Raw genomic sequence first — 25,178 nt, 5'->3', positions numbered from 1 at the left:
CTAACTAATCAAATAAATGAATGAATGACGCACACGGAACGTCACAGGCCTCAGCCTCGCGGGGTAAACCCAGCCCCCTGCGAACCGGAAGGCGGCGCCGCGAGGGGGCGGTGCCGCGAGGGGGCGGGCCTCTGGGGCGGAAGGGGCGGGGCGAGGAGGGTTATTGCCGGAAGCGAGCCTGAGTCGGTGTTGCCGGAAGTGGGGCTACTTCGGCGGCGAAGCCTCAGACGGCAGCGAGCTCGCGACTAAGATGGCCGGGGCCGCCACGGTTTCCACCACCCGGGAGCAGCTCCGGCACCTGGCGGCGGAGCTGCGGCTGCTCCTACCGAGAGTGCGGGGTGAGCTGGCCGAGGGGACGGGACGGGCCGGGCCGGGGCGGCTCTCGGGGCGGGGGGAAGGGGCTCCGCTCACCTCAGCTTCCCCCCCACCCCACCCCGGGCCGCCGCGCCCCTCTTCTCCCACCCCACCGCACCGCACACCCTCAAGTCGGCGAAGCCCAGGAGACCGCCGAGGAGTTCCAGCGGGACGCGTTCTGGGGACGACTCCGTGAGTGCCGCCCGGCGGGGACCCCCGTCCCGCCCCGCTCGCCCGCGCCGGCCGGCTCGGCGTTGGGGGGGGGGGGGCGGAGGGGACGCCTCTCCGCCCTCCTCCGCACGCGAGCGCTCTCGAGTCCCGAACACTGGTGTGGTGTGGGGAGCTGGGTTGTGGGGCTCCGGGCCGGTGAGGGCGGGGAAGCCCGCGCGTCCGCCGCTGAGCCCTTCGTTCACTGCGGCACCTGCCCCCTCCTCCGCCACCCTCCAGATGAGGCCGCCGCCAAGGTGTCCGGGGAAGCCACGGCGCTCACCACCGCGGTCCGCTCTCGACTTCCGGCGCCCGCGCCTTCGCCGTCTCCACAGGTGGGCTTCCCGTCCGGGGATCCTCGGGCTGCCTCCTTATTCCTTAGCAATCTCCTCTTTTTCCTTGCACCTTGTACCCTCACACGACGCAAATACCGGCTTGCTTAGTTTAGTCATGCCTGGCATAGAGGAAGGAAGTGGGGCTCATACAATTTTTATTTGATCATAGATAGTAGAAAACTCAAGACATCTGAGTGTGCTAAAATATGTTTATTTCCCCACCCAAGTCCCTTTTCTTTTCCTTTTGTATTCCATATACAGTGTGTTTTATACAAATATACCTTCATGTATGTTTATGTATCTGTCCCTGGTTCTCTTTACAACAATATCAGATAATACAATACATGCTACTCTTGGACTATCCTTTTACTTTAAATTTATTTTGAAAGGTTACTAAGGATTTAGTATTGCAGGGCTAAAGATTAGAAAAGGAAACATTTGCCATTCCTCACTAGGAACTGAGAGTTAAAAAGACTCCTGGGCCATCCTTTTAAAAATAAACAGTATAGCAGCACATAAAAAATGTGCTGAAATGTCTGGGGATGGTGCTCAAGTAACTGCCTGCCTAGCAAGCTGGGGCCCAGAGTTCATTCCCTAGTCCAGCACCCTCTCCCCAAAAAAGAAAAAGTTGCTCAGTTGTTTATAATGGCTTCTATATGGTCAGTAGAGTGACTGTGACCATAATTTAACAAATACCCTATGTATTTAAACTGTCTCCAACTTGTAACTGTTGTTGATGGGGTTGTGAGGAATTGTTTAATGTAATTTTTGTATATATGTGTATCTACTAAAAAGATATTACCTGTGACCAATCATGCTCTATTCACACTTTTTCCTAAAGCTGTATATACTTAAGTGTAAGATGGTTTAAAATTGGCATATTCGTTATGTTGTTTTTTATAATTGGCAGTTTCAGTATGTTCTTTCTTTTGCTCTGTTGGAGATACAAAGGAAGGTCTCATGAATGCTACTGCAGGCACTCTGGCATGGGGCCACACCAGCCCTGCCTAGGTGCCACAACATGATGGGAATGTTCTTTTGTTATATACAACTTTTGATAAACTCTCTTTCTGCATACCTTAGCACTCTGTGATAAGGAAATGAGATAAATAGTATGTGAGCACTTTAATAGGTTCATAAAGAAAATTGTTTGAAAAGTAGTAGTAATAGTACCTTATTTTTCTGATGTGCTAGCTCCTGTCTTTCAGAGATAGGACTCACTGCTAAAATTCTCAGTCATACCTTGAGGAGTCTGCTTAGTACTCTTTTTATGTATATATCCTGGATGGTAATTTTGCTCATCGATAATAAAATCAGAATTTTGCTTTACTTGAAACATACACTCACAGGTATATTTAAGAATTGCAGTTGCTTTCTTAAGATCTCAGCATTTCTTTATCCTAATAAAGGATGGTCTGTCAGTGGTTTTAAAATTCTAATCCTTTTGGACTGCTGCTTTTTTTTTTCTGTTGGTCATGAGTCTTGAACTCAGAACCTGGGCTCTGTCCTTGAGCTCTTTTGCTCAAGGCTAGCTAGCTACTGCTTTGAGCCACAGCTCAAGTGGTTGATTGGAGATAATAGTCTCACAGGGACTTTTCTTTCCCAGGCTGGCCTCTAACCATGATCCTCAGATCTCAGCCTCCTGAGTAGCTAGGATGACAAGCATGAGCCACCAGCACCCAGCTGATATTTTCATGAAATTCTGTGCTTGAATGTTGTAGTAATGGCTGATTCCCATAAAAGAGTCTATACACTCTGAATCACTGTACTTACCTCATCCCAAACTGGTAGCGGTTTGTCAGCTGGTACCAATCTAGACCATGTTTTACTAAATAGTGGTTTAGAACTTAGCAATAGTTATAAGGAAAGAAAGACTAGAAAATCAGTGACAAGGAAAACAGGCAATATTTAGCATCCTTCTGTCCATGTTAATTATCTTTACATATTATAATTCTGTTAGATACACACATGCACACGCACATACTTAAGCCTACCCGCCTAGTTAATTGTCTGATACAAGGGTTGCTGCTTTTCTTCTGTAAAAGGCTAAGTAGTAAATATTTTTGCCTTTTCAGGCTAGCTCCTCACCTCTGCCCTTGTAGGGCAAAAGTAACAATAGACAGTGTATAGAACAATGTGCTTGGCTGTGTCTAATAGCACTTCGTTTACAAGAACTGACAGTAGATCTGATTTGACCTTTGGGCCATAGTTTGCCTAATACTTGGTCTAAGATAGGGTGACTATCTCCTAGCATATCATGGATATCTTTGAATATTGCACAGCAGAAGTAAGTTTTCATGCTGTTACTTTATACTTTATTGAGTTGTCAGCCAGTATATGATGTACAGCTAACTTCTTTCTTGTATGGGATGAGTATAGCACCAGGCCTGACTCATAGTAGGACTTCCAAAACCCTGTTATGATACTGATAATACTATCCAAATGTCTGCTCTCTTCCTCAGTGTGTGGGTTGACCATATTACTCTAATCTATTCCCTTTTTCATTCTGAAACGGGTCTATCATTTCTAGGAAACCCAGAGAATCTGTGAGCAGGTCCATGCTGCCATGAAGGCAATTGTTGAAGTGTACTGTTCTCTTCCTAAAGATCAGGGTAAGTCACTATGTACATATTAGCATTGGATATATAGGACAAATCTTTGCTAAAATAATGGACTGTATTCAGATACTTTTATCTTGCTCCAGTGTGAGTATTCAGCTTCTCCCATAGTATGCAGCCAGTGACAATTTTATAAGGTGAGAAGTCTCTGTATGCTCCTTTGATAAGGTACAGATGCTATAACTTTCCATTTCCCCTGCCTTGCCTGATGGCATAACACTTACCGGCTCTTTCCTCTCCAACCCATTCTAACTTCTGCAGAAGCAAGCTGAATCTCAGCTCCATACCTAAGCCATGTCTATTCTCTACTTGTTCAATCATACTCTATTTCTATGCTCCTTCATAACAAGTGTCTACTAGTCCTGCCTATAAGTTTATGCCTTAATTATAATCATGTCAAATTATAGGTGAATATGTATTTTCAGGCTTACTCATAAATGGTTTAAATTTCCAATGTATTTTTCACATTTATCCAGGATCAGTGTCTAATGAAGAATGTATGTTGTCATAGAAAGATTTTTGTTTCGGATCTCTTGGAGAACAGCAATAAGGACTGGTGGGAAGGACAGGAAAATGACATGGGAATATATATAAGACAAGACTTTTCTGCTGGCTCTTTTTCTAAAGCGTGTTCTGTAATACTTCAAATGATGGCATTTCAGACTGCCTACCCTTTGTTCTTGGCCACAGGGATCATCCTGAGAAAGCTGGTACGCAACTCTGTTTTGGACATCATGGATGGCATGACTCAGCTTGTGGAAGTTCTTCTTACCACTCTAGTGCAGAGGTAGTAATCCTACAGTGTGGGTTAGCAGTTCATGGGCTTCCTTGACTTTGGGAGAAAAGTCATCCTAACAGCAAAGTTCTTGCTTGCTAAGTGGGCACCATTGGTTCACGCTTGTAATCCTAGCTACTCAGGAAACTGAAACCTGAGGACTGCAATTCAAAGCCAGGATGGGCAAGAAAGTCTTTGAGTCTCTTTAATTTTCAATTAATCATCAAAAAAGCTAGAAGTGGATCTGTGACTCAAGTGATAGAGCACTAACCTTGAGCAAAAAATGCTAAGGGATAGCATCCAGGCTCAGAATTTAGTACCAGTGTGCCGTGCACACACATGCGTGTGCACACTAATGATGAGCAAGAAAGAGCTTTCTAGACAAGAATCTAGGTTACTGATATTTCCTTATTGATTCCTTTCCTCAGCCCTGAGAACAATGACCTTATTTCCTGCAACAGTGTCTGGGTTGCATGTGAGCAGGTGCCTCGGATACCAAGAGGTGGGTAAGAGTGTTAATGGCGCAATTGACTGCTCACCAAGAGAGACCTCTTGTATCTAGTTTCCAGTTTTATAACATGTTTATATTTTAATTTCTATAGAGTTTATTGGGGAAAATGTGTATATAATTTAACATCTACATTAATATGTAAGCTATAATACTTTCCACACCTCATAATTTTGTGGCAGTGAGAAAGGAAGTAGGGGAGAAAAGGGGGGAAGGGGCAAGGGACAGAAAGGAAAGGAATTCTTCTTAACACTAAGTAGCAGGAGCTGGGAATGTGGCTTAGTGGTAGAGTGCTTGTCTAGCATGCATGAAGCCCTGGGTTTGATTCCTCAGTACCACATAAAAAGAAAAAAAGCCGGAAGTGGTGCTGGGGCTCAAGTGGCAGAGCGGGTAGCCTTGAGCAAACAGAAGCCAAGGACAGTGCTCAGGCCCTGAGTCCATGCCCCAGGACTGGCAAAAAACAACAACAAAAAACACTAAGTAGCAGGGAATATAATGAAAAATACTTTATTTTAAACCCTACACCCTATTGACCTGGATATTTTCTTTAAAAGAAGCAATGTTGGGCCAGGCTTCAGATCTGAGGATCTTGGTTCAAAGCCAGCCCAGACGGGAAAGTACATAATACTCTTACCACCAATTAACCACCAAAATGCCAGAAGTGGAGCTGTGGCTCAGGTGGTAGAGCACTAGCCTTGGCCAAAAAAGAGCTCAGGGACAGCACCTAGACCCTGAGTTCAAGCTCCAGGACTAGTGCGTTGATTTTTTTCTCTTAATTCTAGTGTTTTTGTTTTTCACTCACAGATAACAAAGCTGCAGCCTTTCTAATGCTGACCAAGAGTGTAGATTTTGTGAAGGATGCATATGAAGAAATGGAGCAGGTGAGGGAAGCTCTGTCTTTGCTAGTCATTGGAAGGCAATTCATGAGCAGGAGATGAAAATTGGTCATAAAGAGGGATTTTTCCAAGCATGGGGAATAAGTCCATTTTCCTATCCCATGTCCTGTGTCTTCCATCTCTTATGCTATGCTGTTGTGTGGGATAGTACCATTCATTGCTCTCTGCTCCATTGCTGGACTAGGGGATTGATAAAGTGATTGAGCTCTAGCCATTAGTGATGTGGATGCCTGAGGCTTTTGGACAACTCAGTTGTGGTCCTAAAAATAGAATAGACTTTTTCATTTGCATATATGATGGTATGTCTTAGGCTATAGAAGAATGTGATCCTTACCGTGGCCTCTTGAATGATTGTGAAGAGGACAATTCTAACAACCATAGTAATGAGAATGGTACACTGGCGTTGCCAAGCAATCGGGACTCCTATTGGTCAGAGGAGGACCGAGAGCTCATACTTCCATGCCTTGCACTGGTGAGAACATCCAAAGTCTGCCTGAAGAAAATCCGGCTCTTAGTGGCAAAGAATGGGAAGAAGGACCAGGTGGCCCAGCTAGATGACATCGTAGATATTTGTGATGAGATCAGCCCCAGGTAAGCACATTTCTTACTTGATAGCTGGAACATTCTAGTAACTTGTGCTATCATCCCAAGACTTCCCCCTAGTTTTAAAACTATTTTGACATGCTAAAACCTTCAGTGATAATTCTTATATCCTTCATTTGGACTCACCTATTCCTATTTTTTTTCCTATCTGGCCTAGTTTTTTTTTGCATATGTGCTGGTGCCAGGCCTTGAATTTATAGACTTGTACTCAGTTTTTGCTCTCACACTGGCCCTGTACCACTTGAGTCACACCTCTCTATTCTTGGCTCATTTCTCAATAACTACATGGAACAATTTTTTTCCTAAAACTATTTTGAGAGTTAGTTGTGGACATCATTGATATTTCCTAAGAACAAAGATGTTGTCATTGTCACGTCCAAGAAGTTTGATGTTGAATGTAATACTTACATTGTGATATTTACAATACTTTAATAGCTGATCTTTCTATTTGTTTATAAAATGTCTTATATAAATCCAGGTCCTCTACTGCATTTGGCTGTCATATGTTTAGTCTTTCTTTTTTGGTCAGTGGGGCTTTGAGCACTGTCCCTGAGCGCTATAGCTCAAGGCTATTGCTCTACCACTTTGAGCCACAGTGCCACTTCCAGTATTCTGGTGATTAATTGGAGATAAAAGTCTCATGAACTTTCCTGACGGGGCTGGCTTTGAACCACAATCCTCAGAACTCAACTTCCTGAGTAGCTAGGATTACAGGCATGAGCCTCTAGCACCTAGATATCTCTTCAGTCTTGCAACCTAAAACAGTCCTTATCTTTCTCTTTTTGACATTAACATTTTAAAACAAAATATATTAGTTGTCATGTATAGCCTCCAACCATTGGAACTTGTGATGGTATTATGGTTGAGTTTTATCAGAGTGTCATAGTTAAGTGTTTTGTGGGGCTGGGAATATAGACTAGTGGCAAGAGCGCTTGCCTTGTATACATGAAGCCCTGGGTTCATTTCCTCAGCACCACATATATAGAAAAGGCCAGAAGTGGTGCTGTGGCTCAAGTGTTTTGTGCTTATTGTGTTATGGAGGCACGTGATGGTGGTTGGCTCTGTTGCTGGTGTCGAACATTTGATCACATGATTAAGTGGGTGCCACCATTGGGGGATTTTTTTTTCAGTCATGGGCCTTGGACTCCAGGGCCTGAGCACTGTCTTTGGCTTCTTTTTGCTCAAGGCTGAGCACTCTGCCACTTGAGCCACAGTGCCACTTCTGGCCTTTTCTGTATATGTGGTGCTGGGGAATCGAACCCCGGGCTTTATGTATATGAGGCAAGCACTCTGGCCACTAGGCCATATTCCCAGCCCTTGGGAGTACTTTTTAATCCAGTCACTTTAGCTTCCATTTATGAAGCCAGCCTGTATCAGTGTCATAAGTTGATGGTAAAGATTCTCACATATTTTTACCAAATTAATTATGCCTTTTTCATAATTTTGGAAAAGGGGCTATACTTCCCCCCTCCCAGTTTCCTAGTGAAAGAGGATATGTCTGCTTTAGTAAATATTGGTTGAATTGATTCTGTCTTGGTTGCCTGGCTACCCAATTTAAGAAACCACCAAACATTTCTGGAATAGTCACTTTTTCCTTAGTCACATCCAAGTGGAAACAACCAAGCTGACCTTTGTTCTGTTGTGTTAATTGGTATTTTTGCCTTCTGCTTTTAGTGTGGATGATTTGGCCCTGAGTATATATCCACCTGTGTGCCAACTTACTGTGCGACTCGGTGTAAGTACCAGCTTTTAGGGAACAGTTACAGGCCTAATTAGTAGAAGTTTACTAGTCATTACTGTGCAATTACAACACCAATGTTACAGTTCTTCATGTGTTTGTGTTGGACAAATACTTGCTTAGTTGAATTATAATTGCCATGAGCTGTGTTCTCTTATAATCACTTGGGTAATAATTTGGAATACCACAAAGGTCTTAGAAAATGCTGTTTTGAAAAGAAAGCCTGAATTACAGCTTGGGAGTTTTTTTGTTTTTGTGTTATTTATTGATTGCCAGTCCTGGGGCTTGAAATAGGGCCTGAGCACTGTCCCTGGCTTCTTTTTGCTCGTGGCTAGCACTCTACCACTTGAGCCACAGCACCACTTCTGGCTTTTGCTATATATGTGGTGCTGAGGAATCAAACCCAGGGCTTCATGTATATGAGGCAAGCACTCTACCACTAGGCCATATTCCCAGGCCCTTTTTTAGTTTTTTATGTTATTAGTAATATCTGACTTTGAAATGACAAGTTTCTAGTTTTTGATCTAGGCAAGTATAAGTCTTTCATAAACATCCTCAGTTCTGTGGGGCTGGGAATATGTAATTTAACAATGAATAATTGAGTTCTTTATAAAGATCTGACTTTATTGTATTCTTTCAAGTGCTATCCCCCTTACTAGAGTTGTGTTTTCTTTTAAAAACTCCAGTTGTTATCTGTAACTATATTGGAAAGTAGTAAAACTACCCAATGAACTTAGGTTTTGATGTAACAGATCTAATTTTAGGCATCAGTTCTAACTAATTTCTGGAAGTTATATTTGCAAAATGTTTATTCATCACGTTCAGACACTTTGAATAGATCCTTTTGGGCACTGTTTTTTGTGCTTGCTAGCCTTGGGCCATATCTGCAGCCTCTTTCCTTTTTCTTTCCATTGTTTTCTTTTTTCTCTCTCTCTCTCTCCACATAGTAACTCTTGACTTCTTTAGCAGCATGCCTTCTCAGTTACCCCAAACACAGTATCTACTATACTTGCATATGTACTATGAATTATACATGCTTCTTAGTTTATATTGTTGGCATATGAAAACATCTTTATGTTGGTTTGCTTTTGGTGTTGGAACTTAAACCCTGAGTTCCACACATTCTAAATATATGTGCTGGCACTGAGATACAACTCTGGCTCCCCATGATAACTTGATATTGATGTTCTTAAAATTCTTACTATGGCCTTTTTTTTTTTGTTCCATTTTAATCACAAAGGAACAGTTGTAATTTGTGTTTGATATTCTGAGAAACCAGCAGTAGAGAAAATTTTAGGTTACATTCTTTTTCTGTTCTATTTTTTTCAACCTAAAAATGTTTAATTTTTTAAACTTAAACTATGTTATAGGAATAATTATAATGAGATTTTGCATATGTGTGGCATATATGTGTGTATGTGTGTATGTACACACATACAACCTTGGATCTTTTAAGGTATTTGCACTCTTTTTTTCCTTTCCTTGATGGAAGCCTCAGGAGTAACTTCTCTTTTTTTTCTAGTGTGCAAAACTTGCATCTGTTTTAAAGAAGGCACTTGAAATTACAAAGTAAGTATTAAAAACTTCTCCCCAGGGGCTTTTAAGAAGAAAACTGTCTCTCCAGCCATTCTCAACAACTAAGCTCCGGTTTTAAGGAGTGGGGAAGGGTGAATATGGAGTTTTCTTTCAACATCAGCTGTGGAGCAGCTGAGTTCCTGAAGCTTGCCTTTTCTCTCTATAGATTCTTCTTTGTGCTTTCCTGGGGGTACGTTTTCTCTTGGTGCTACTAAATTGAACTTCTCTTTTCCCTGCTTCCTTTGCAGAGCGAGTCATGTGGCCTCTCAGCCAGAAGATAGTACGATCCTTTTACTCATGAATGCCATTGATCATTTCATGAACAGAGTTAAGGAACTCACTCAATGCAATTGAATTATGAGTGTCAGGCTCATTCTTACTCTTTTCTTTCCCTCTTTTGCATTCACACCCAGGTCCCAATGTTTGCTTTTAAGTGGAGCTAGAGCACTTACTGGATGGAAAGGGAGTTTCTGTCTATATTTTATAAAAGACTGTTAAAAAAAAAAAAGACTGTTAACAGAGATTATTGGCTGACCAGATTGGCAATTGTTTATAAGCCATATGAGTATGTTTCTGTGCTTAATAAAAAAGATAATTGCATATGTTTGTGTTCCTGAATTTTCTCTCAGATATTCTTAGGAAGATACCTTATTCTTAATTTGCAGTAACACATATTGTTTCATTGCTGAAGGTGTTGATGGTAAGGTGCCAAAGATGAGTCTCCTTTCAAAGTTTCTTTGAGAAATGCAGTCTGTTGAAACAAGAACCTTTCTTCCTTTCCTCCTTTTGGTGTGGTACTAGGGTTTGAACTCAGGGTCTTGTACAAAACCCACTTTTAGTACTTACATAATATTCTTATCCGTCTTTCTGATTATTAGCCAAGCTTATTTGACCTCTGAAATAAATTGGGATTGTACTCATTTGTTAGATTTGTTTACTTTATTGAACAGATTTGTTACATGTGCTTGTATTGGTTTTTCTGTATTATAAAATGGTTGTGGCAGGCAAACCCTGAGCCTCCTAAATCTGAAAAGGTACTCAAAAACTGAAAATGAACTTTGAAAAGCTATCTGAGTATCTTTTCAAAGACTTCTTTTTGACAATTGATCCCCAGTCATTTCTGTTTGAAAACAACTTGTCTTTCTGGCTGCCCTAAGCGGCAAGTGACAGGAATGTCTTTATCTATTGGTTTCTGAGAATCTAGTTTCAGTCTTGTTGACTGTTCTGTTCAGTTGGACTGGGGACTCATTATCTGAGAAGCAGATTTCCCTACCCAACATGTTTGGTTTTAGATTGTACTTCAAGGGTTTGTGGTTGTATTGATGAGAGAGGTGGAAATCTAATCTGAAAGTCCAGGGGCTTCTATGGTAATACGCTTGTAACTGGTTAGGTTCTGGAACATGTCACAATCCACTTCCACAGTGAGCCAATGGAGCCCCAGTTGTGTGGGTGTGAACTGGACTTGAGTGCGCAAGGTGTTTCCAGGCCACACAGAGCCTAATCTGAAATAAAGAAAAGACAGGTGCTAACTCTCTCCCAGATTTATTTTTTTCTTGAAGAGATGGACTGTGAGGAAATAAACACTTAAATACAATGCTGTGGAAATAGTCATAAGGGAATAGAACACCTGGTCTCCCTACCTTGTGCAACTACATAGTTCAAAAGGAAAACACCCTAAGAATTTTCTAACTGCATCTGTTGTTCCTTAATCAACTGTCACTCAGTCTTTTGGTTTTTTTCTTGGTAATGATATCGGAGATATGTTTCAAAAATGCTAGTAGTTCTTCACCCCTCATAAACCCGGTATAGCAGGCACCTTGAGTGGATGTCTGTGTCAACAGATGATGGTTAGAGCCCTATCCAACCTCCTAGCTTACTGTATACCTTCTCATAGTGACACACATTTCCTTTGAGACATTTTCTCCCTAGTGACCTGGGAGACCACAAAATTCAGGTTAAATATTAGCAGTTCCTCTTCTCATCTTACTGTCAAAAGTGACAGTTTCATGAGGCTGAGACAGTGGCTCTAAAACGAGCTGCCAGGGATCTCGGGGAAAATAGGTATATTGAACTTTAAACCTTAAGCAAAGGATGCAATGAACATAAAGAGGAGACCTGGAACATTTAACACTAACAAGGACTAATGCTTAGAATACATGTGGACAACAACAGCAAGAGAAAGTAGCAAAGTTAAGAACAAACTTCACAGAGGAAGAAATAGAAGAGGTTAACAAGCATGCAGAGAATGGGTAAGTTACAGTAGCCAAACCGTTTATTAGGGAAAAAACAGCTGGGGAGTGCCAGGAGCAGGGAAGAAGTGGGAATATGAAACTCATGCTTCTGCAGCCATTCGGATACTTGGATAGACCAGAGCAGAGCAGATCCTGTGATCCAGCAATTGGATTTCTGGGCATATATAGCCCAGGACCTCACCAAAGTTTCAAACAAGCATTTAAGAGGGCTGTTCACTGGTACAGTGTGGTGTCAGCAGAGTTGGAGACACTCTTAGGTTCATCACTGTGGAGGAGAGTGTAGAAAGTGGTGGATGTACACCATGGAAATTTACCAGAAGAGAGAGACTTGATGTGTACATACATCTTAAGACATAGTTCTGAGTGAGAACTAAACAGTATATATTGATTGCTGTGCTGACTAGTGGAGCAAACGTGCTGAAAGGTGACCTAACCTACCTGTGATGTCTCTAGTACCTAGCCCTGATCTCCCTTCACTAGCAATACCCAACTCCTGTATGACCAGGGGAGCAACTAAGGCACATGATTGTGGACTTGAGCTAAAGCATTTACATACATAAAACTCCCTCAATTCCATCTCCCTGCGAACCTTATGGTCCCAGGATGAGAGACTCTTCATAGCCTTAGTAGTTTAATTCAGCTCCTAGGGATGTTTGGTCTGATGCAGAAGTGGTGGTTTCTAAAGTACGCATTTTGGGTCTCCACCTTTCTGACCAGTTAAAAGATCTTTCAGTGAGTGAGAAGCTTGCAGTCTCTTACCTGTACCTCCTCTCTTTGTGCATTAGCCCCCTTCCGAAGATGGAAATGATGCAGTCCTTCATGGGGGAATCTAAGGAGTTACGGATGCTGACTGAGACTGTAAGAGGCTGATACTGTTTTGCTGTCTCTGGCATCTGTAGGAAGAGGTAGCGTGTGGGGTGGTGCCATAGTCACGCCTTCTCTGGCACACCCCCTTATCTCCTTCAGGCACACACAGCTGACTTCTTTACCTTCTCTCTGCTCTCTTCCTGCATTGACCCTCACCCATCACTGGCAGCCCGCGCACGGTGGTGCCTCTTCACACCTTGGAGGTCTTTTTGTCTTTGGAATTCAACTTGGGAATAATTCATGATTTGCCCTCAACCCACCTCTCACCTGTTTTTCCTGTGACTAAACGATGCTTCAGTCATGCTAGACATGTTCCCATCCCCAGGACCCCCTTCTGCCTTCAGGGGCTCCCCTTACCCCTGCACTTAAACCCATTTTTCAAGGCCCAGCATCAATACCAGCTCTTTCGTGAAATCGTCCCCAAGCCCACCATTTGAAATCGGTCCCCTTTACTTCACATGATGTTGGACCGCTTTTAAAGCATTTATATAGAAGACCAAATGTTGTATGTCTCTTACCAAGTTGTAAGTTCCTCAAGGGAAAGGATCAGATCTCATTCAATTTAGCCAGAGTAGACTTGTGGAAAGAGGACTGAACAGAGTCGTGAGTTACTAGAACTTCTTATTTTTATGAACTTGGGCATGTTGCTCTTTCTACTCAGCTTCCTCATTTGACTAATGGGAACATTGCTACCTCTGGGATTAGCAGTTTGGGAAAGGGTTGGCGCCTACCTTGATGACTAGGTGCGGTCTACGAATGGCAACATCTTCTTGAGCAAAGCAGCTGAGGCTGGACTCAGAGTGTGTTGCCACTGCAGTGACTCTGAGGAAAGTGTTCTCAGGTGGGTTTCGTTCAAAATAGGAGAAGGACAGGCTGGTGGTTATTCTTGTAACTGAAACACATGACAGGTAGAGTCAGGAGACCTGCACCTTTTCTATCTATCTCACTCCTACTTGGCCTTCAAGACTCAGAGTAATGTGAGTCAGTTGGGGACAGCCTGAGGTAGCCCGGGCAGGATACTCTTCTGCCTCCCTCCTCACTACTGTGATGGGCCTGCTTGCTTATCTGACTGCAGTTGGAATTGGGATTTTCTCCCTTGCTCTCCAGTAAGTATATGTTGAATGACTAAAGAGAGAGCATGAGTACCAGAAGACCTTTGGTGCCACGGTAAAGCTAGGTTTGTGTGGAAGGATGTCTGGTAGAGCCATAGACAGTTACCCTGGTTAGCCCTGAGCCCAAGAGACTGCTTCTCCCTCCAGAGATCAGCAGCAAGGGCTCCACTGTAGTACACAGCTTGGGCTCCAATTGCCAGCTGTACCATCTTTTCATGGTCACTAGGGTTAATTAGGGTCACTGAGAGCTGGGCATCTCCTGTAAGGGGGAGGGAGCTGGGTGCTTCCAAGAACAGGTGCAAAGGATCGGCCTGCTCAAGACTTAGACGACGGATGTCATTATCTTTCCCATGTTTCATTCTCGCTTTCCGGACTCTCTCCAGCACCTCTCTTTCTTCAGGGGAACCTGAGGAATGGAAGAGACAAAGAAAGCAAGCCTCTTACATGCTTAATATATAGATCCTCCTAATAAAAGCCCAGGATTTGGGCCCAGATGCCAAAAATGACAAAAGCTTTGCAAATGTGTAAGGCCATATGTAACCACAAAAAGCGTGTGTAGGCAAAGCTAAATAAACATATGACAGATACTATCTCAGGGTATGGTTTCCAAATGATCGAAACTTATCCCCTGAATAAGGAGAGAACACGCTTCGAGACAAGTCAAACGCTGTTGTGGAGGACAGTTTTGCGGGGGATTGAATCTTCCTCTGAAGAAATTTGGACTTATTCCAAAGACCGTGGAAACCATGGAATATTCTAGAGCAGGGAGCCAAGGGTTGTAAAGCGTTGTATTTTATTTAGAGAGTTCAGTTCAGAAACTGGAAGTTGGGAAGGAACCATGATGAAGAGATGAGATAGGGAACAAAGTTAGCAAGCAGTTGCAATCCTGTGGACGGGAAGAGAGGAGGCCCTGGCTTCACTAGGCAATGGGAACGAGCTTGGGAGACGGATTCAGGCAAGGATAGTGTGTGGTGTTCCGACAAATAGATGGACAGCAGCACCATTGGCTAATGTGGAAGAAGAGTTGGGAAGTACTGGAGGAGAGGACAATACCCCAAATGTGCTGCTCTTAATTCTATGTATGGCTTCATAGCAGCTGTTCTCAACTCGGGGGAGGGGGCGTTTTGCCCCCCAGGGGACATGCAGAAATGTCTGAAGACATGTTTTTGATTGTCACAACTGGTGCATGTAAGTGTGCTGGTGTGTCACGGATAGAGGCCAGCAGTGCTGCGCAGCCTTCCATGGTGAAGGGCTATCTGCAGGACCCTGTCTGGTCTGCCTCACTTCCCCTCCTGTACAGTTGCAGAGGCTCAGGACCCCAGCCGGTACCTGCAGGGTACTTGTAGTTCTGAGTGATATCCTCACAACGGTCACTGCCCACCACCTTGGTGCTGATATTGTTGCCAACATATTTGGTGCTGGAGTTAGTCAGCTCTAGTTTCCCATCTTCACAGCACTTCCAGACGACACACGAGGCATTTACCATGGCAAAAAGTTCTGCCACTGCAGGGCTCAGTTCCAGTGCTCCCTCCTTCACGGCTCTGACTGGGACCAGATCACAGGGCCCCAAGACTGAGGGAGAGAAAGGTCAGTCAGCGAGGAAGCTTCGAGCTGTATCCTATCGGGTCCCTGTCCTAGGAAAATGGCCTGTTTTCTCCTTCCCAGGATCAAGTTCTGAGGTGGGTACTGGGTGGGGTTTTTGAGAGTATATCATAGAGATGAAACCCACAAATACATAATGAAAATACTTTTTGGTTCTGGCTTACGACTAGAGCCCTTTCAGAAACTAGATAGGAAGCACTTCAAAGGAATATACTTGACACACAGGAACTCCAGAGCTAACTTTCCTCCTGATAGGACTGGAATGAGACACTTTAGTTTAGCACTTACTATGTGCCAGGCTTTGTGACAGTTCTGTTCTGCAGGAAGTACCAATGTTCTATGCTTGCGTACGTTTCCCCTGATGAGCACGAGCCTATCCTATGATCCTCTTTTCTTTTTCCCTTTTCTCTTTTTTTGTTGTTGTGAGACGGGGACTTGAACTCTGTACCTGACGTTTTGCTCATTGGCTAGTGCTCTACCAATTAAGCCACACCTCCAACCCCTGTGATCCTTTTCATTCATAACCAAACCCTTGGAAGTCTCACCCTGCAAGTCCCTATCCTAGCACATTCACCAGCCGTCAGAGACCCTCATTCCTTCATTGAGACACAGCTCCTTTGTCAGTTGCTCAAAGGTGGCTACCCTTCCCAACAGCTTGTGACTAGAATGGATGGCATCTTTACTCCCTTGTAGTCTTCTGCTGGCCACCACCATTCCTCCGTCTTCTATCTTGGGGAATGATGACCTCCTTTAACCACTTGGGGCTCCCACTTCCTCTCTAAGAGACCCCTTCGGCTCTTACAGCTCTGCCCAGACCTTACCTCCACCTCCATTAGCAGCTCTCGGGTAGAGGATCTGCCATCCGCCATAACCCTGGGGCAAATCAGGCCTGGTCATCCAGCACTCTACAGAAGTCTGGAAAACCCTGAAGAGAGCAAAGACAAAAATTTCAAATGGTGGGGGAGCGGGGAGTGTAAAGGAGGCTCTAGCAGTGTAATTTAGCGGAGTTGTCATTATTATGGGGATGGGATAATACTGTATAAAAGTGTCCATGACACTCCCAGGAAGTAATATGCTTAAGTACCCCTGACCTTCTAGCAGCACCTGCCTCTGAAAGTCCCCAAAGCCTGCTTTCAACCCAGGACCACTTAGGGTTTAGGGCTTCTGTGAGGTTGTAACAGAACTTGTACCCTTTCTGATCTAGAACCTCATCTCCTTTGGGCTTCTCACCAGATGCGGCCTCTCTGGCCTTCTCCATTCTGGAGCCCCTCCTCGTTGTAGTACTCGTCCACCAGCAGCCCCCCGCCCGTGCCCTGGGCTGAGGCGAATGTGGTAACGACCCGGGCCGGGATTCCCAGACATCGCAGCACTGTGTGGAAGAGGCACAGAGTGTCAGAGGTGGCGGGGAGACTCAGGCGAGGGCAGGGTTTTCAAGTGTCTGCTCTGGACAAGCTCTGTCTTACATATCAGGCGTCAGTGTGGGAAGAGGAGGAGTAGAGGGGCCAGGAAGGGAGATTCTAAGGCTGATCGGTGAGGTCCAAGCTACATAGCACAGAGGAGGAGAGGGCTGGGTGGGGTTTCTGGAGGAAAGTGAGTTTGGGAGCAGAGTTTCCAAACAGGCCCAGCCTGAGAAAGAAAAAGAAGCAGAAGCTGCTGGGAAGGAATAGCCAGGACAAGTTGTTGGTTTCTTAGCCAGTGCATTAGAACCACTTATGGGTATGATGAAGGTGGAGGAAGTCTGCAAACTGGAGACAGCACCAACTTTGGGAACCGTTTCTCCTAAAGGAGAAACCAAGGACCAAACCCCAGATGCAGGATAGACACTGCACGGCAGGCTGGGTGACTGACTCCCATGTGCCACCTGCTCTATACCTGTGCAAGCAACAGTGGCCAGCACCCAGGCCTGGCCCTCGTACACTGGTCGCCCTTGGCCTGTGAGCCACTGCCGCAGGATGGGTGCGCTGCCCCGGCGTTTGTTCAACAAGGCCTTTTCCTGGGAGGCCTGGGTCTGTGGAGTGGGCAGGACTCTCTTCTTCTTGAGAGCGCTTAGCTGTTTGGGAAGATGTATGGGCGTCAGTGCAGGCCTTGCTGCAGGACATTACGCAGGCTTGTTGCAAGCCTCCAAGCGCTGAACGGAAACCTCCCAGGACTTGTTAAGCTTGGGCTTAGCCGGGGTCCTCTGGGTTGTAATGTCTAGAGCTGAGGACAAGACTCCCCCTTCTACATCAGTCCTCTAGTGCCGGCCACAGAGAGGAGCATGAGAGCCACTCACGGGAAGCTAGATCCATTCTTTCTCAGCTTTCCCTGCCCTGAGTCCTTCTAGCACTTATCCCAAGCTTTCTCTCTCTCACAGGCTGGCCTTGACCCTTGTTACCTCTTCAGAGGAGACCTCAGAGGCACAAGAGGAAAGAGAGAACACATTGCTCCACTGAGAGGGTTTTTTGTTTGTTTTTTGCTAGTCCTGGGGCTTGGACTCAGGGCCTGAGCACTGTCCCTGGCTTCTTTTCGCTCAAGGCTAGCACTCTACCACTTGAGCCACAGCGCCCCTTCTGACCATTTCTATATAGGTGGTGCTGGGGAATCGAACCCGGGGCTTCATGTATACGAGGCAAGCACTCTACCACTAGGCCATATTCCCAGCCCGAAGAGGGGTTTTTTGGGAACAAGGGAAAGCACTAAATCACCTTCACATTCTTAGGAACGTTTTGGCATAAGGAGAAATCTCTACGATCGCTGCAGCCACCGCGGCAAACTCCAAGGCCTGACCCTGGGTAAGCAAAACTTTGTACACTCACCAAAGCACCCCACGCTTGGGCCACGTGCATAGGCTGGTTCCACTCTTCCACCTGCTCATCCACACCCTGCAAGCCAAGGCTGAGGTCCACGACGTCGGTCTGGAACTGTGAGGACCACACAGAGCCAGTAGGAAGGGTCAGCTGGCCAGGCTGTCATTCCGCAGGACAGTCCTGTCATCTCATCCTTCTCTCAGATTCTGTATGAGATCTAGAACATTCCCCTCCCCGCCCCCCATCTTTCCTTCTCACTCACGGTGCGCCCTAATCCCTGTGCCTCCGTCCTTTGCCTGTTCTATGGCCTGACTTTCTTGTTAGGACCCGCGTGTGTGGTTTCGTTTTCATTTCGTTACTTAGTAAGCTCCAGTGTGCCAACCAGCACCGAGCTGGTTGGTTAGGAGTCCCCATGTTTTGGAGTCCCCGTCCCAGAAACCCCTGTTTAGGGCTGAAGATGGACACATGATTCCTTGGCTTAGAGATTGTGCCAACATGACCAGGTCTGTAGGAAGACAGCAGTGAAGCACAAAGGTCACAGCCACAGATTTCCACTGCCTGTGAGGACAGAAGGAATCACTTGGAAGGTCGTAAGGGAGAGGAGAAGAAGGAGTATTCTGGGGCATAGAGGAGGGAAGCAATTCTCAGAGTGAACCCTGAGTTCTATGTGCTGTAGAGCTGGGGCATAAGGTAGCTCAAGGGAAGGAAGAGCAATGGCTTGGATGTCACGCCCGGGGCGTGGGGTCTTCATCCTGTGGATAGTGGGGATTGACAGCTTTTAGAACAGTGAATGGCAACTGTAGAAGATGATGGGATGTGGCCCAGAGGAAAGGAAGGCTCCAAGGGGGCCAAAACGGGATAAAGAAATGGCCTCGTGTCCCGGGGCTTCTGGGCCCGCCAGCTGTGTCTGGCCTGCACATTGGTAGGATAACAACTGTGCCTTCCTGCCTTCCCCCTCCCCCAGGTCCCTATCACCTGGCCAAAGTTCCAGGGCTCCTCCTGGATGAAATCAGCTGTGCCCAGGTAGATGAGGCCGTTCTGGTTCAACACATACTCAGAGCGTTGAGCCTCATTCGGCAGAAATACAGGGTCATCTGGCAAGAAGCAAGAGACAATGAGGGTCTGGGGATACAGGCCTGACCCTCCACAACTCCACGGAAGGTTTGGCTGAAGACTTACCTTGTAGCTCCGGGCCTAAAGTTTTGAGGAGGAAGTATCTCTCAGGGAACTCAGTTCAGAGACTCTGGGCTCCGTCAGGATGTGGCCTTTATAATCAGCCAAGCGTCCAAGAACACCCCAACTTTAAAAGGCCAAAAAGTCCCCAGAAGAGATTGCAACCCAGAGTGCACCAAGAGAAAAAAAAATGGGCAACAGCCAGGGAGCTCCCCAATGGCCTGTTATGTCTTTCCTACAAGTTTAATTTGTGGCCAAAAATAGTATTTCAGGGGGAAAAAGGTTAGGCTAATTGGAATGAGCCAAAAGAAGAGGTGCATTGGGCAGCAAGGTGAGAAAAGCAGTAGGAGTTGGGGAGCAGAAGTCCAAGCCTTGGACTTCTTCCCTGAGGGAATCCAATGGGTTTCGGACTGGCACAGTCCTTTCCTGGTGCCCCTCCTGCTTCCCTGATCCAAGGGTTGGCTCGGGCATCATGAGAAGGCTGAGTGTCTTTAAAGAGACCGTTTCCCATGGTAGGAAGCTGGAGGCCCTAGAGGAGAAGGCTCTGCTTGTCAAGTTCTGTCTCCGTGACCCGGTGGTGGGGCAGAGTGGGGTTTTTTTTTTTTTATCCTAGCTGCTTGGGAAGTGGAGATTGGAAAGATCAAGGTTTGAATCCAGGGGGAAGAATTCACAAGACTTCCATCTACATCGTTCCAGGTCCTTCCTGGTGCCCAGATGGCATCTGGATCCATCCCAAGCGTCCTCTTATGAGGTCAGCGAAGGCATCGCTTTAGCAAATCACCGCTCAGAGAGGTAAGTGGTCCAGGGTCTGCAGGCCTCTGAGAAGAGCGCAGAAAACCCCCTACCCTCTTCCCTTGGATGTAACTCGAGGTCAGTCAACTAGGGATAGCCCAAAGCCTTATCTTTGGAGGGAAAAGGCTTGAAAGGTCTTCCTGTCATTATGTGAAGAGCCATGGGAACTCCCTCCGCTGAAGGCCTAAATCCACACTTAACCACATGGGGATGTGGTTACTGGGCAGACAGACAGACAGACACCACCACATCCAGGTTCCTTCTGTTGAGACAGAATCTGCCTCAGCTGGCCTGGAACTACAATACTCCCAAGCTCTGCTTCACACGTGGATAGCTTAGGGGCACATGTGCCACGGTGTCAAACTATGGGCTGAGAAAGTAGGGCAAGAGTGTCTCTTGAACTCTTCTGCCCAGACTGGCCTTGCACTACCATTGGTGCCCAGCTAAGTTTTCTCTCAGTGAGAATCCCCACGCTGTTTCTGCTAGGGCTGACACCAGACCGGACTTCCCATGGTGCCGTGGGGCAGATACTCCTGCTAAAGCTTCACCCCAGCCTCTGGGTCTTAATCCAAACTCACCTCTATTCCAGGGGTTAAAAAGCAGTGTGAATTGTCCCAGTGGGTATTGCTTCCTGCCTGAGACCTGTAGCAGGAGTGAGTAGTGGCCAATGACGGCATCTGCAGGTGAGGTCACAGAAACGGTCCAGCACTGGGCATCTCTGTCTTCTACCACGGCACGCCACTGGTTTTTATCCCCCAGGGAGGAGATTGGGAATGTGGCCTGTGTCCTGTTGATCTTGGAAGGCTGCTCTCCTGCAGTTGCACAGTGATCAATTAAGTCATTGGACTTCTTAGTCACAACTCAGGCTAATAAGGTCAAGGGACTACAAAGATGGAGAAGGTAAAAATGGGTTTTGCAGAAAAACGAAAGAAGCCCGACTAGAAACAACGGGTGGTGATGGGTGATGGGGCGGGGTGGGGGGGGTGGCGGAAGAGGCTCTCGGTGCTCATGCACTTTTACCTCTGTGAAAGCTTCCTAGTCTATAAAATAGATGGCTGTCATCAACTCATGCCTGTAATCCTAGCTACTCAGGGAGTAGAGATCAGGAGGATATGATGATTCAAGACCAGCCTGGGTATAAAACATGAGACTTCATCACAATCAATGTAGTGATTGTCTGCCATCTAAGCTCTGAGGGAAGCATGCAAAAGAGAATCATAGTCCAGGCCATCCTGGGCCTGCACATGAGACCCTATATAAAAAAGAAGGAAGGCCCAAAGGGCCAAGAATATAACTCAAAAGGTAGAGTATTAAGTGCCTAGCAAGTATAAGGCCCAGATTTCCAACCACAGTACTACCAAAGAAGGTCGGAATAATAGTGCAGCTGTCCCTTTGTATCTGTGAGAGGTAGATTCCAGGACCTCCTGCAAATGCCAAAACCCAATGCTTAAGTCCATTTTATATAAAATCACATAAATTACATTCTCCCATATACCTTAAATCATCTCTGTGTTACTTTCAGCATCTTATGCAATTTGCTGTACATGTATGCTGTATGATTGAAGGAATAGCACCAAGAAACATGTCTACATGTGTTTAGTAAAGGCACTTGTTTTTCCTAGATATTTTCTATCCATGACTGGTTGAATCCAACGATTTGGAACCCACAGACTCAACTGTACCTGCTTCTTAGGACCAATGTAAGTACTACATGTAAAGTACTTGGTTTAATATCTGATATGTAATACAGATTCAGTAGATACTGCCAATTTTTACAGTTAGGTCTCATTCAGACTTCTAGATAGACAATATTTGCAGCCAAAAGGAAGTTCTTAGGGGGTCATGCCACAGAACAACTTCTAAAACTTCTCAATTAGTATGAGGTGCATACACATGGTACTGGGTTTTGAATTCAGGGCCTTGTGCTTGCCAGTCAGATACCCTTTCACTGAGCCACATTTCCAATATTGTGTGTGCACACTTAAAAATTATACATATATGTACATGCACATATGTTATATATATACCCATATACATTGCTTTCCACCAGGGCCTGTACCTAGACTGTGATCCCTCTATTTATGCTTCCTGCAGTAGTTGGGATGACAGATGGGCACCACTACACCCAGCTTCTTCCATTGGGACAGAATCTTACAAAAATTTTTTCCTGAATTGACCAGGAACCATGATACTCTAAGATTTCCTGAGTAGATGAGATTCCAGGCATACTCCGTAACATTTCCTATGCATACTAACCTCAACGATGCATAGAACTTAGTAAGGGCGGTTTGCGATGTGAGTGATTTGTCCCTTGGTTCCCTAAGATGATGCTGGAAAGAGACCCTCCCAGATCTGCTGCCAGTGCGGGCTAGACCTCTCCTCCTTACCAGTTTGTGCAATGAGGGCGACCTTCTTCAGGGTGGGCACGAACGTGTGGACGGGGGCGCGGAAGTGCAGGGCGATGGTGAAGGGCTGCCCTCTCCGCACAGTGAGGTGCTGGGAGCTGATGGCCTTGGTGTGGTGTTCCTCATTGTTCTTTGCTGCCTGGAAGTCACAGCTCTTGATACCCAGGGCTGTCGTGGAAAAGAGAGAAACTATGCATACGAAGTAAAGGTGACAACAGAAGTTCAACTGGAGATTCTGGGGTCGGAGAGGCCAGTGTTCAAGTGCTTGGCTCAACCTCCACATTTGTGCAACCTCAGACAAATTGTCTGCAGTAAGTCAGTTTTCTTTTCCTTAAAATAATCATCCCTTCTTGCAGAGGGGTGGGGATTAAGTGTGGTGTACGTATGATACCTTAGCACACTGTCAGTCACATATGGAATTGCTATTATTGTTGTTGCTGCTATTATTATTATTATTATTATTATTATTATTGACAGCAATGCATGTTTTCATACTTGGCCTCCTTTTGGGTTCCAATTCCTAGTAATAAATAAAACCCAGAATCTTCCTCCCTCTACACTTTTTTTCTTAAAGGACAATCAGGTAATTTCTAGATTCTGGGTGGTCTTGCATCACTGCATCTAATTCTCTCAGATGAGGCCCAGAGCTCACCTGAGGTCATCTGTGCTCTTTTACTGAAAGGTTTCCCCAACACGCAGGACCACGCAGCCCAGAAAGACCCCACAGGGTGGTGGCCTGAGAGTATCAGGACATTTATTTTAGAGAAGGAAGAAAAAACAAGGGAATTTTAAAGAAATGCTCAGCAAACTTAAGGTAAGATACACAGTGGAAAAAAAAAAACTTAGTTCCTTGTACAAGCAAAGAAGTTCTTCACTTTTTATTCCTTGGCGGCAGAAAGTCATTGAAGCCTCCTTGGTGAAAAGGGGCAACCTGTAGCTGCCCTTGCACGGACTCAGCTACGGCGGGGAGAAGTTGACTTGGGCTTGCAGGTGTGGACTAGGGTCTGATTTATTTCAGCAAAGTGACCTGCCCCAGAGGGAAGCATCTTTTAGACTCTAGTTCCTATCCTGGCAAATTCAGGATGCTGCTGCTTCCCAACCTTCCTGGCTTAGAGCTCAAGAAGAGAAGGAAGGATGAAGAGAGGAAGGAAGAGACCACCTTCTCGACTTCACTGGTGATGGAGCTGAGAGACAGTGACAGTGATACGATATTAGGGAGAAAGCACTGGCACTGTTTGCCATGAATGTGCATGTCTGGTCCAGGCGCTCACGGGTACCCCTTGGGCCCAGCGTCCCTCTCATCTATCATGGCACCCAGGCTGTGATTTGTACACAGAAACCAGTGATCCTCTCCTCTTTGCACAAAGCTGGTCCTGGGTCTTAGGTGGAGCCCTGCCTCTGTAGGCTGGTTGATGGGCTGTGGAATGGTATTATATGGTTTGAGCAAGAGGAACTCTTCAGAATTTGTTTGGAGTATAGTTCTGTCTAGAAGGCTTCTCTAGCCTTTTTAATTTTTTTAAAAAACCTAGCAAGTATCTTATCTATCTTCCAAAATCTAAAGACACCTACCTGTAAAGCCGTCACTGATTCCTCTGTGAGGAGGCCCATCCTTTGAGCTCCCACAGTGCTCTGCTCCATTCTTTTTTAGCACTTACGTCAGTTTATAGCTCTCTTGCTTAGCCTTCTCTTCCCCATCCCATTGTGAGACGCAGTGTTGACTGCAAGTCTGTAGCCTCTGCTCCGCGATGCATTGTACGTCATAATTACCCAATCAGTGTTTGTTCCACACGCGATGAGAACACTGAGTCAGCCCCAAGGAGAGTGTCTCAGACGTGACAATGGAGGCCCTGGACCTGAGCCTGTTCTGACAGATCCTTGCAGAGGCCTCCCGACTGCTGCATCCTCCCCTCCCCTCCGACTTCCCTTCTCCGCCACCACACAGTGAGTCTGTGACATCCTTGTGCTTTCTCTGGGAGCCTCTGAAGTGTATATCACAGCCCAGTGATAAATCCACGATAACGTCACCCTCTCGCCACCAGCTGTACCTGTAGATCACCGTACAACCACCTGCCCCATGACTACTCCAAACCACACCTCTCCTCCCCCAGAGCCCTCTTACCTCCCCCCAACTCTGTAGCCACACCAACATCACCCCCCCCAGTACCACCTCACTTCTCCCCAACTTCATAAGCATACCACCATCCCCTCTACCACTATGCTACTTCCTTTAAAACACACAGTGAGGACACCACCAGTGACAGTCCAATAGGCCCTGGGGAGAACTGGCTTGGCTCACCTTGTCCCATGGCCGAAGGCTGCTCTAACCCACTTGTGCACAGGAAATGCCTGCCTTGAACTGTTGCCTCTGGGGTTCCCCTTCAACGCTATCTTCCAGAGAGAAAAATGATGGGGTGCTTCTACTGGCATAAGAATCCGTCACTGGTGAAATTTCTCTCCACTCCTCTTGTGAGCTCTCTGGCAGGTCCCCCTCTCTCTTGCTCCTTCTCTGCTGTTATCTCTTAAACCAGCTGTGGGGAGTGTCCCCCTCCTGTTTTTTATATATCTCTCGTACCAGAAGGC

The 25,178-nt window shown here is 45.8% G+C and overlaps 2 protein-coding genes across 2 annotated transcripts; one reads left to right on the top strand and one right to left on the bottom strand.

Moving 5' to 3' along the window:
* Positions 1–176: 176 nt before the first annotated feature.
* Ccndbp1 (cyclin D1 binding protein 1) lies at positions 177–10,529 on the top strand. The gene is made up of 11 exons (XM_048332664.1): positions 177–338; positions 487–546; positions 802–896; positions 3,427–3,508; positions 4,205–4,301; positions 4,718–4,791; positions 5,602–5,678; positions 6,004–6,284; positions 7,971–8,031; positions 9,557–9,603; positions 9,858–10,529. The coding sequence occupies exons 1-11, from the start codon at positions 251–253 to the stop codon at positions 9,961–9,963; spliced, it is 1,068 nt and encodes a 355-aa protein (XP_048188621.1). The 5' UTR covers positions 177–250; the 3' UTR covers positions 9,964–10,529.
* Epb42 (erythrocyte membrane protein band 4.2) lies at positions 10,527–25,178 on the bottom strand. The gene is made up of 13 exons (XM_048332665.1): positions 24,895–25,178; positions 22,581–22,766; positions 20,772–21,005; positions 19,204–19,322; positions 18,238–18,342; positions 17,315–17,492; positions 16,673–16,811; positions 16,264–16,367; positions 15,170–15,412; positions 13,947–14,246; positions 13,460–13,620; positions 12,621–12,754; positions 10,527–11,111 (listed from the first exon to the last, which is right to left on the bottom strand). The coding sequence occupies exons 1-13, from the start codon at positions 24,902–24,904 to the stop codon at positions 10,949–10,951; spliced, it is 2,076 nt and encodes a 691-aa protein (XP_048188622.1). The 5' UTR covers positions 24,905–25,178; the 3' UTR covers positions 10,527–10,948.

The sequence above is a fragment of the Perognathus longimembris genome, chromosome 23 (assembly GCF_023159225.1).
Source record: "Perognathus longimembris pacificus isolate PPM17 chromosome 23, ASM2315922v1, whole genome shotgun sequence".
In the NCBI taxonomy this organism is placed as follows: domain Eukaryota; kingdom Metazoa; phylum Chordata; class Mammalia; order Rodentia; family Heteromyidae; genus Perognathus; species Perognathus longimembris.
This window is presented reverse-complemented; position numbering and strand designations above follow the sequence as displayed.